General features: G+C 47.1%; 1 protein-coding gene across 8 annotated transcripts in view; it reads right to left on the bottom strand.

Annotated features, from left to right (window-relative positions):
• Lrch1 (leucine rich repeats and calponin homology domain containing 1) overlaps positions 1-12,221 on the bottom strand; it is a 185,350-nt gene extending 173,129 nt beyond the window's left edge. For 5 of the 8 annotated variants that reach the window (XM_029468713.1, XM_021181694.2, XM_021181693.2 and 2 more), the window contains exon 1: positions 11,743-12,098. In XM_029468713.1, coding sequence (XP_029324573.1) covers positions 11,743-12,010 — 268 coding nt within the window. In that variant the 5' untranslated portion in view covers positions 12,011-12,098. Of the gene's footprint in view, positions 1-11,742 lie in introns of all 8 variants that reach the window. The other 3 variants (XM_021181697.1, XM_021181695.1, XM_029468716.1) reach the window with 2 other exon arrangements.
• Positions 12,222-12,464: the final 243 nt, after the last annotated feature.

Below are 12,464 nucleotides of genomic sequence, written 5' to 3' on the forward strand. Positions count from 1 at the left end.
AACATTATCATGTGTGTACACATTTATGCATGTGTTTTTACTTATTCAGGCCCCTACTAGCCCCCTGCTGGTCCCCAATCCTCACTATGGCCCCCTCCCCCTTCTCAAACATGTCCCCTCTATTTTCAAGTCCTCTTTTAAAAAGTCTAGATTCTGGATATGAGGGGAAAACAAGCCAAATTATCTTTTGAGCCTCATTTATTTTGCTTACCACGATCTCCAGTTCCATCCATTTTCCTGCAAGTGCCATCTTCTCCCTGGCAGCTGAGTATGACACCATGTATTTCTGTCACATCTTACTGATGGACATTTGAGCTGATTCATACCTTGGCTATCACAAATAGCACAGCAGTAAACGTAGGCGTGCAGGTGTAGCTGCTGTACAGGGATGTGAACTCCCTAAATCCATGCTAGTTCCATTTCATGGGTTTTTTTTTAAGGGATTACTTTAATATTATCTTTATAGAGTCCATGTGTATGTGGCTATGCCTGCATGTACATATGTATACCACGTGCATGCAAAAGCCTACAGAGGTCAGAAAGGGAGTTGGATACCCTGGAACTGAAATTACAGATGGTAGTGAACCACCATGCTAGGAACCGAACCCAGGTCCTCTGCATGAGCAGTAAGTGCTTGTAACCCCTGAGCCATCCCTCCAGCCTCCTTGGTTTTCGAGGACAATGATTTCCATAATGGCCATGCTAATATACATTCCCACCAATACTGTATGAATAATGGTTCCCTTTTCCCCAAAGCTGGACAAGCATTTGATGTTTGACTTCTTGTTAGCTAACAGGTCTCATTATATAAAGCTTGAGCTAGCCTGAAACATGCAACATAGCCCAGGCTAGGCTCAAAAATCCTACGGCAGCCTCCTGCATGCTGAGCTGAAAGGCATGTGTCACTACACCAGAGTTCATTTTTACCAGCTATTTTACCCACTATTTGCTTTGATGGAATTTTTTTTGTCCACCTCCTCCCGAATTCCTTGTAAGTCACTTGACTTACAGATGTCATATAAAGCTGGCTGGGGAAAAGACAGCAGACTGACTGACTAACAAGGCACAAGTTTGGGACAACCTCACCATAGATTCAAGATAACAAGTGAAAGTTCAGAGTCTCAAGGCAAGAAAGAGAAGGCAGATAAGCAAGGGAATCTATCGCACTATTCTGGTTCGAGAGCTCTGTAAGGCATGCACAAACACATATGCATGTACATACATCTTTCTCTCTCTCTCTCTCTCTCTCTCNCACACACACACACACACACAGACACACACGCACACGCACACGCACACGCACACGCACACACACACACACACTATCAGGAAAGTTCCTGTCTAGCCACTCTCATGAGCCAGTCAAGGAGGAAGAAACATAAACTTGAGGAGAGCACAGCACTTCCCCTTTTTTCTAAGATGGAAACGATCCTAGGTCCCTGGTGGGTCATTGAAAGCACAGCTACTACTCAACTCTGTCTACAGAAGGCTTCTTCCTGTCTATGCATGCCTATGCTAAAGTGGAATTTCCCAATGAAGCAGTGGGACATAAGAAACAGTAACTACTAGGGGTTAGAGAGATGGCTCCACAGTTAAGAGAACTTGCTACTGTTGCAGACAATCTGAGTTGAGTTCCCAGACCCCACCTCAGGCTCCCAATCTCTTGTAACAATGTCACCTCTGGCCTCCTTAGGTGCTTGCTCTCACAGTGCACTTACCCATACACAGACACTCACAAATACACGTCATTAAAAATAGGAATAATTACAAAAAATTAATGATAAAAATACTGTAATAAATGTGGTCTTTTGCGGGGTATATGTGCACATATGCCTGCTTGCACATGTAGTGGCCAGAGGACAACCTGAGGTGCCACCCCCAACATACCCCCTTTACAAGACAGTCTCTTCAGGCAATGTCTGTCTTTACCGCATGTGCGCACGTGCGGACACACACACACACATATCTACATGATATCCTACTGTAGTATATTCACTCTCTTAGTGCTGATATAAGATGACACAATGCCCATACAATAGGACAAATAGGACAATACGACAAAGAGAGATGGGTGATAAAGGTCTGCCGACAGTGACTCACATTACTACATAAGGGATACCTGCACACTAATGCTACACTGCACCAGTTCTCCAGATTACCAAAAAAAGACTACTAAGTGATTGACTTACAACTTATTTATTTCTGGAATTTTCCATTTAATATTTTTGGACAACAGCTGACCACAGGTTAACAAAAGCCATGGAAGTAGAGTCACTGTGAGGGAAGGCTACTTATACACAAAGGGAAAAAAAATAACGAAATACAAAACGCATGAGGAAATGGCACTAACTAATGCGCCTTGGAGAGACGTATGATTCGATGCTCCAATGCAAAAGAAGAGGCTGGCAGGGAGGTGGCTTGCTTCTGGCAGGCCAGTGGCTGCACGGAATATGAACTGGACGTGCAGAATTCCGTAGGGCAGTGAATTGTGGGAACATGTGACCAAAGACGTGGGAAAGCAAAACGAAAACAATCTAAAGCGGCAAGGTAGGCAGTCTATTGATGGCGCAATTTTGAACTGTCACTGTGGTCTGCAGAGATCAAGGGCATTAAGTCAGGACTACGCTAAAGTTCTGTACCAGGTCAGGAATGCGGACACTGTAGGACACACCACACTACATAAACACCAAAAATATGGAAGAGTATCAGTGGAGTACATGACCTAACAAATGTACAGTGCCCATGGGGTCTGCTGTCAAGAGCGTGGCCATATGGGAAGCTGGAGAATAGAAGGTGGGCACAGGAGAGCATGCTGGGAACACTTCTCCAACAGGCTCATGCCCTGCCCTGTTCATCTTGTGCTCTCTTTAGGGCCCATGCAGCAGAGGGAACAAGGGAAACCTGGGAGGAAAGCCAGCCTCAAGGGCGATCCCAGGACCCATTACCACCTCCTTGCAACTACCTAAGTGCAGTGTGTGTTCTCAGTCCATCAAGCCCACTTGCCTATGCCAAAAGCATACTGATACAAAACAACTCATTTCTAATTAAGAGAAAAAAATCCCAACCTGGGGAAAGAGAAGCAGGGGGATCCCAAGTGAAGGCCTGTCTAGACCACATATCAAGTTCAAGGCTATAGAGAGAGTTTGAGGCTGGCCCAAGCCACATAAGGAGACCATGTCTTAAGAAAAAGAAAAGAAAAGAAAAGAAAAGAAAAGAAAAGAAAAGAAAAGAAAAGAAAAGAAAAGAAGGAAGGAAGGAAGAAAGATCTGGAGGTGGGGGGGGAAACATTTCTGCTATGAAAATCAACAGTGTTGTTCTGATTGGTTTTTTCCTTGCGTGCCCCCAGGTTTATACCTTCCTTATTGAGCCAGCAGAGGAGGCTACAGCTGAGGCAAACTGAATACACAGAATTCTAATCAAAAACACATATCCCAAGGGGGTTGGGGATTTTAGGTCAGTGGTAGAGCACTTGCCTAGCAAGCGCAAGGCCCTGGGTTCAGCCCTCAGGTGGGGGGAGGGGGCACACAAAAACAAAACAAACAAACAAAAAAAAAACCCACATTTCCCAGTTCAGTAGTTAAGAACACTTGCTCTTACAGAGGGTCCCGATTCCCTTCTCAGAATCCACGTAACACCTCACAGCCATCTCTAACTACAGTTCTAGGGTACCCACCCCCTTTTTTTCTGACTTCCATGGGCAAGAGGCACACACACGGTACACATGTTTATATTCAGGCAAAAATCTAGTATGCGTAAAAGTATTTTAAAAATTAGAGCACATTTCCCTTTCTCTTCAGATCCTGGAACATGCAGAAGCAATCCAGTTCTCACAACTGTCGACTTCCTTCTGTCCCTGTAAGCAAGCTCACTTTCTGTTCAGTTGCTCTGTGGTTTCCAAATGCATTGTTTCTTCCTACGGGGTACGGAGGAAGCAGGCCCCTGGACTCTCAAAGTAAGAGGAAGAACAAGTATGCTTCATGCATCAGTCCACTCTGATAGACAGAGCTTTCCTAAAGTAAGTTTAAGTTGGAATTCTTACTTCTTTTTCTTTAGTGTTTTGTTTGTCTTTATTTTGTTAAGCAATTCTCATTGTTTATAATAATTATTTAAAAAAAAAAAAAACCTTAGCATAGCAATGTTCTGTCACATAAAGAAACTTTGCTACTAAGGAGATGGCCCAGTCAATAAAGCAGCTGTCACAAATGAGGACCCAAGTTTAATCCCCAATTCCTACTTAAAAGCCTGGAACAATCAGGTAGGGGTGAGAGTCACAGAGAGGCAGATTCTGCAGCTCACTGGCCAGTGGGAGAGCTCGGTGAGAGACCCTGTCTCAAAAGGTGAAGAGCTACAAAAGAAAACATGGCAGCAGCATCCTCTGGCCACTCTATGTATACACTTACTCAAATATGAATTCTCGCGCGTGCACACACACACACACACACACAAGCAGCTTTCATGCAACACAACAGTAGCAACGGGCAGAAGCTAGGCTTCCCATGAGCCATGCTATCTCGCTAAAGAAAGGACTCAAGCTATGGAAATATAGTTAGGTTGTACAACTTACAGACTTAAATTTTTGTTGCTTTTATTCTGCAGACAGGGCCTTATTCTAGAACCCAGGCTGGGCCTGATCCACCGATAACAGGTGTGTAAGACCAGTTGGCTATTAAACTTTTATAATCTATTATAACTTTATGATTCCACCGCTGCATTTAACACCAACCCACTGTAATCCCAACAACTGACACCAAGGCTAATATCTCTCTAAAACTAAATACATTTCTCCAAAGGGCTAAGTCTAAAGTGTAAACAGCTCAAGTGTTGTGTCTTGACTGATGGACTCTGTCTTAGGGTTTCATTGCTGTGAAGAGACATCATGACCAAGCCAACTCTTTTTCTTTTCTTTCTTTAAAGATTTATTTTAATTATGTGAGTACACTGTAACTGTCTTCAGACATATCAGAAGAGGGCATCAGATCCCATTACAGATGGTGTGAGCCACCATGTGGTCACTGGGAACTGAACTCAGGACCTCTGGAAGAGCAGTCAATGCCCTAAACCACTGAGCCATCTCTCCAGCCCCCAAGCCAACTCTTATAAAGGCAAATATGTAATTGAGGCTGGCTTAAGGTTCAGTCCATTATCATCATGGCAGGAAGCATGGCAGCATCCAGGCAGACTTGGTGTTGGAAAAAGAGCTGAGAGTTGTACATCTTGATCCATAGGCAGCAGAAGGGGGCTGTGTTTCCATACTGGGCAGAGCCTGAGGATTATATTGAATCCTCAAAGCCCCACCTACACAGTGACACACTTCCTTTAACAAAGCCATACCTCCTTCAGTAAGGCCACACCTCTTAACTGTGCCACTCCCTATGGCCCAGCTTCAACACGTGAATCTGTGGGAGCCATTCCTATTTAAACCACTATATATTCATAACCACCTCTACCATTTACTACACAGAATCTTGACAGAATCACATTAGAGGGGATGGGAAGGTGACAACAAAGAGAGGAACCGAAAGTAAACACTGCTCAGCCTATTCAAGGATTTTATATAACACTCTAGATAGATCTGGAAAACAGGGCACCGGGATACAAACACACACTTCAAAGGGAGGAAATTTGGGTTTAATAAATTGAGGTTCAATAAAGCCATGATGAAGGTGAGTACAATGGCAGAGAAGCCTCAGCAAGAAGAAGACATGAACTTTGAGAGGTGTCTATCCAGCCTTTAAATCCTGATAGCACCGTGCCTTGCTTCAGCAACTCAGGAAAATTCTTAGTCAACACCTGGAATAAAAACTGTCCAATGGTTGGATGGGAGGCAAATTTTGGCCTAGCAAGAACTAACAAAAATTAAATACAGTGTTACCAGGCCTCACAAAACCTCCAACCAACAGATCCAGTTCAAAGACAAAGATCACCAGCTTTGGGAGGTACTTTGATGAGGAACTGGCTTCCCGGTCTGTCCTTCTGTGTTGCTGTTTTGGAAGCATGTGTATTCGACTGGCTTTTCAATAGAGCAGTCTGACATGCAAGTTGGTAGGGCACCTTTGGGTCACACCACAGCACAGGGAGGAACACAGCTGGATGTGATTCAGGTCACCCCCAACCCCCACCCCCGTGTACTGAATCACAGTGCTGTAATAGCTTTAAAAGTCCTCTGTGCCCTGACAAGGAAGAAATCAATCAACAGCAGAAGAGAATATGAATAGGAAGGGGAAGGGTATAGCTAGCAGGGCCTGAATGGATGAATAACCCCACTACGCATGGTGAACAAACGCGTTAGGGTGACTGCGTAAACACAGAGGTGTATTTAACAGAGCATGGGTAACTTAACAGTGGCTACAGCACCAACTGGTCGACCCTAATTAAATTCAGGGATCACACACAAGAAGTCATAGAATAGAAGGGGAAGCTCCCTGGGAAGAAAAGGAGGCAGAGCAAAGGAGAAAGTAATGAGGTGACCACAATCTAAATACATTATATCCATGTGCAAAATTCTCTTAAAAAAAAAAACATTAAAAATAATTTTTAAGTGACAAAAAAAGTCATCAATAACCAACAAATCAATTCTTTACTAGGTATAGTTATGCAAGTTTTTGTTGTTTTGTTGTTGTTGTTGTTGTTGTCTATTTTATTTTATTGAGATAGGATTTTTTTTTCTCTGTGTAGCCCTGGCTTTCCTGGAACTCTCACTATAGACAAGGCTAGCCTTGAACTCACAGAGGCAGAACCTCTGCCTCCCAAGTGCTGGGATTAAAGGCATCACCACTGACCAACATTGTGAAAGAAAGAACACAAGTTTTAAGAAAACACATGTGACAAGGCCTGGTAGCATATGCGTTTGATCCCAGAACTCAGAAGGGAGGCAGGCAGGTCTGAGTTCAAGCCCAGCCTGGTCTACAAAATGAGTTCCAGGGAAGCCAGGGCTACATCGAAGAAACCCTGTCTTAGGGAAGGGGTAGTGGATTCAAATGTTTCACTCTAACAGTGAAAAATCTTCATGGCCAAAATTATGGCACAGAGCATGTTATCAAAATCAGGTTTCATTACCAAGTTCTGTATGGATTCTAATGGCTAATATATGCTCATATCCAAGGACTCTGCAGCTATTGGGGAGGTGGGTGGAGGGGAGTTGGGTAGAGGAAGTCAACCTGCTATAGAGAAGCTTGCCCCCCCCCCCCCCCCCCCCGTCTTGAATCTTCACAGACACTGAAAAGAGGTAGAGTTAAGGCAGGCAAGATGACAGTCCCACCCACTGACAAATTCCAGAGCCCTCAAACAACAGCTCATAAAAGCTCTGGGCTCTGTCACCCCAGTAAAGCAGGAGTGGGGTGGAAAGGGGCTCTGTCACCCTGTCACCTGCTATTAGGTGGGGTGAGAGGATGTGACCAGAAGCCAGACCTAAATACCCTCTCTCTTCTTTTAATGACAGGTTCTCCCTCCCCATCCTGGATTCATCTTTCCCACCAGAAAATGCTTCGTGGTCATGTCTACCCACATCCAACCCTGCAAGCCCTGACAGGCATCCTCCCTCCACTGCAGGATGCCTCTGAAGGCTGCACACAGTGCCTGGTGCTGTCTGGACATCGATTGTCCCGTGGGGCTCCTCCGGTGGCTTCCTGAACCCTTTACACTTGGCTTTTCATGTCTTACACTTTGCAGCTTCACTTCCTGGGGCATGCCGGGGGTAGGGATGGCACAATGGTAGAGCACTTGCCTCGAATGTTCAAGCCCTGAACCTTTCCACCAAGTCTCACACGGGCTCACAGTTCTCCACCACCTTGTGATTAACCCAAACCCTCTTTTCTTTTTTTTCTTTTTTAAATTTTCTTTTTTTAGATTTATTTATCATTGTATGTAAGTACACTGTAGCTGTCTTCAGACACCAGAAGAGGGTGACAGATCTTATTACAGATGGTTGTGAGCCACCATGTGGTTGCTGGGATTTGAACTCAGGACCTTCAGAAGAGCAGTTCAGTGCTCTTAACCACTGAGCCATCTCTCCAAACCCTCTTTTCACTTTCAGTTTTGAGACAAGCTCTTACTAAGATGCTGGACTGGCTCTGAGCTCACTTTGCAGTTCAAAAAGGCCTTGAAACTGTGATCCACTTCTCTCAGTCCCAAGTAGCTGGGATCACAGGCCAGTTCCATCGGGTCCAGTCTCAATGAGTAGTTATGCCACATGGTTAGACAAGCTCTCCATTCCCCATTTAGTCTTGGTAAGACACTCATAATGACAGACTCCACCACCCGGTCACAACACCGACCTTTTTTTTTCAGTCACTGTCTCATGTAGCTCAGGCTGACCTCCAACTCACCATGTACAGACGGATATCCCTAATCTCCTAGCCTTCCTGTACCTCTCAGGTACAGGCCCATGCCAACAGGCCTGGCTAAACTATTAATTTCCAAAGTCCTGTATATGGATTTTTTTATTAGTATTTATTTTCTAGAGCCTCACGCAGGAGGCCACTCTCAGATTTCTTTTCTTTTGAATCCAGTCATTTAAACACCCCTTTGAACTCCTCCATCTGAACTGGTGCTATGTGATAAATCAACACTAGCGGGGATGGGGGTGCTTCACTGACATGCCTTTGTCTATTTCTTCTCATCAGACCCAGTGTTGTGCTTCCGTCTACACTTATGATGGTCATTATGTGCTCTTGTTATGAGCAACCTCGAGTCCATGAGAATCAGAGCCTGTGTTTGGAAAACAAAGATATTGCGTGTATCCCAAAAAAAAACCCTCTTACTCATCTTACAAGATAAACTGTTTTGTTTTATTTTGTTTTGTTTTCTTTTGCTTTGTTTATCTCCCATCCCTTCCTCAAACCAGAGTGGGACCTCACAGAACAGGTGAAGGGATGAAGGTCTATGGAATGAACCTTCAAGAAGCCTCCCAAATTCTACCCTCTCCATGGTTGCCCTCTGCCCAACAGGCTCCGGTCAGGACACAAACAGCAGAGAGAAGCCTTCAGGACGCACTGGTCTGTGTCTCAGCAGGGGCATGACTCTAAGCATGTAACCTGGCTTCTCTCCACGGGGAAATGATGTTCCAACTGTGCTCCTGACACAGACTTCACAGTTAGCCAAGTAAGTACCATGCCCACATCAGTTCTAATCCAGTCTAGGACAGTAACGCCTCTGCCACTGTCCCCAGCAACTTCCCAGTAAGCCTACTTACTACAGACTGCCTGCCTTGGCACAAAGCATCCTGTTTTGATTGAAATTCAGGGAAATGACAGCCTAAAAGTGAAATTAAGAAGGTCTTTTGGTTTTGGTTTTGGTTTTTTGTACTACTGAGCAGTTCAGGGCCTCTCATCTCTTACTTTACATCTCCGTTCAGTTGGGCTGTGTGGCCCAAACATGCAGTGCTGTCTGTAGAGGTAGCTGCTGGAAAGGCTAAATTTTACAAGACACAATGACACACATAACAGAGAGAAAAGGCTCCCCACTACCCAGGAAAACTTATGAAAGGGTCTTGAAGATCGTCATAGTCCATCCTTAGATGTTTGAGCCCAGGAGAAGCCACTATCTGTATGGGATTTATTATTACCAAAGGTTCATCAACTCCCTCAACTCCCTCATGTGTAGGAAATATCAACACCACCCACGGAATGTCTTTATTTTGCTTTGTTGCTTTCACAAGTAAAGAATAATGCTCAATTTAATACACTCTTTGGGGGATGTGGGGGTGTGTAGGCATGAAGAATGAGTCAGGGCCGCCTTAACCTGTAACGGAGGCTGGCCTGGAATTTACTACTAAGTCCAGACTGGCCTCCAACTACTGGGCTCACAGACACAGTCCCCATGTCCAACCTAAGCATTTCTGGAGAAGAGAGGAATACTCACATGTGTGACTCAGGTCAAGGCAAACAATCCTTAACACATGTGAATGTTGAAACTTTTACATAAAACAACAGACTCTTTGGCTACCTTTTTTTTTTCTCTTTATGGTATTGCCTTAAGTGCCCACAAACGTAGCTGACATTCTTTTGCCACTGCTGCTCCCAAATAATAACTGTTTTAGGGTGGAGAATTAACATGAAGCCTCTTACTTTTGACTACTTAAGGATTTTAGGAGCATTAAATATATGTAACACTCCTAATGCCTGGACACCTGCACACCCCACCACACACAGAGAGAACAGGAAGGAAGGACCCTTTCCACACAGTGTCCACTCACAGAGGCGGTAACTGAAAGATGAACACCTCCCTCCACTACTTTTAAAGCAATGGTATTCTCAAAGACATGCCAGCACAGCACACATGCCAATTCTACCCAACTTGGGAGGAATCGTGAGTAATACTCAAGTGTTGGAACCTGCTACTGAATAGCGGGAAAGCGTTAGCAGGGGGCATTCTGACTCTCCATTCTGCAGTACACAGCCATTCTAACTATGGCAGATGGGAAGGAAAACGTAGGGTAACTTTTTAAGGTTAATGATTCAGGCGACTCTTAGAATAACTTCTACTTGAGAAGCTGTAACTATGAGGTCCTATCAAGAGCCTCTCCAGCTGTTGAAAACTGAGTTCTGGAATTTCCCCTCTGCTTACCCATTCCTGACAATCCTTAAACCCAAATACCACCGTTTAATGACCCCAGAGGAGTGCTTCTAGCCTCCAGTGGATTCAGAACTCCATCTAAATTTTCAATTGGTCTCCTGATTAAATGTTTATGGAATTAACCAGAAACCTGGCCTCCGAAAGCCACAGCTGGCTCCCCTGCCCCGCCCCCTAGTCTTCCTTTATAAGTAGCTGAAGGACCCTGATCTGAAAGCCAAGCCATTCAGAAGCCTAAGAGACCTGATGCAAGTCGGAAGAGACAACGACAGTCGACAGTCGTGGGCAATGGCACAAAAATGGGGCACCCACTGCCCTGGGAAACACTAGGCGCTCGCTGGGGTACAAACCGTCCCGCAAAGAACGGAACAGGATGGTCGGAAACTTAAGTCAGATCTGCACGGATTCCCAAGGCCCCAACCCTCTTCCACCACCCTCCTTCCTGTTTATGGATCCACTCCCACAACTCCGACTACTAAAGGGAAAGCAGACATCTCCAAAATATGTCAACACATGACACAACTTGAAGAAGCCGGCTGCTCTTTGGCGCGGGTTACAACTTGCCGGGGCTCACACTGGCAAACAGGCTCGCTTTAATTACTTTTCATTTACTACGCCACGCTTCCCCTCCAGGGCCCCCGCAAAGACTGGGGTTAGTGAGAACCGGGGAGCCCCGGTGGAGGGAACCAAAATGTGTGGGCGGAGAGCCAGACACCAGCCTCTGCTCGCACAGGCGCAGAACCAAGGTTGGCACCGCCTCTCCGGCTGCAGCAAGCCACGGTCGCGCAGCGCGGAGGCCGGGGCCCCGACACTACGCGGAGAGGACAGGGCTAGCCGACGGCCGGCCACCTTTGTCTGGCCTTCCCCACCCACCAGGACGCAGAATGCTTCCATGTAGAGGTCCACGACTTGGTTCGTGTTCCGGACTTGCTCGCGGTCGCCCGAGATCCCCCCCACTTCCCGCGCGCCAGGAACAGCTCCTAGGCGCATCCCTGCGCTCCTGCACCACGGTCTCAGGTCACCGGGGCCAGGAGGACCACCGTGCTCGCTACAACCACCGCGCTCCTTGCAGAACCCGCTCCTGCCGAGCCAATCTAGTAACACACTCGGGCCCGGCGGGAAGGAGCAACAGCCCGGCTCGCACACGCGTGGCCAGCCCCGGCCTTGTCTCACCTGCCTGAACCGTGTCCGAGAGGTCATGTCCCGGGGTCGCAGTCCTGGGAAACTCCTTCAGCTTCCTGGCGCTCAGGTTCAAGCCCCCAGAGTTGGCCGCCTCCTCCAGCGCGCGCTCCAAACCACGGTTCAAGGGCAGGTTGAAGCCCGCGCCGCCGGTGCCTCCGTGGTGCTGGTGGTGTTGGTGGTGCTGGTGGAGATGCGGGTGCAGGGCGGTTACCGAGAGAGCGGGCGCGAAAGCTTGGGGTTCGCTTCCCGGCGTCGCCATCTTCTCCCGGTCCCCCGCCCCGCCGCTCCTGCGCGGGGTCACAGGTTTCCCCGGCGGTCCCGAGTCCCCGCAGCGCTCCCTCGAAAGCCGCGGGACTGCGGGAGGGGCGGCAAGTGGCGCAGAGGTGGAGGCAGCAGTTCGATCGCCAACGTTTCCAGCCGGGGAAGCCAAGGGCTGCGGCGGCGGCAGCGACGGCAGCGGTGGCGCGCCTGTGTCTGCTCGTGCTCGCGCCCCCGCCCGCCGCTCCTCCTCCGCAGCTTGTTGGCGCTCCACCCCCGAAGCTGGCTGGAACTGGATGCACATTCTGGGTGACTTTCTCTCCAGCCCGACCCCCTTGGAGTTTACACATCTGCGGGCCAGCGTATTTTGTCGGTTTAGTTTTTGTCTTCTGGGATTTTTTTTAAAGCCGTTTATGAAAACCCAGGCGAGGCGGGAGACAAGATTTGGAATCAAG

This window comes from Mus caroli, chromosome 14, assembly GCF_900094665.2.
Source record: "Mus caroli chromosome 14, CAROLI_EIJ_v1.1, whole genome shotgun sequence".
NCBI classification, from domain to species: Eukaryota; Metazoa; Chordata; class Mammalia; order Rodentia; family Muridae; genus Mus; species Mus caroli.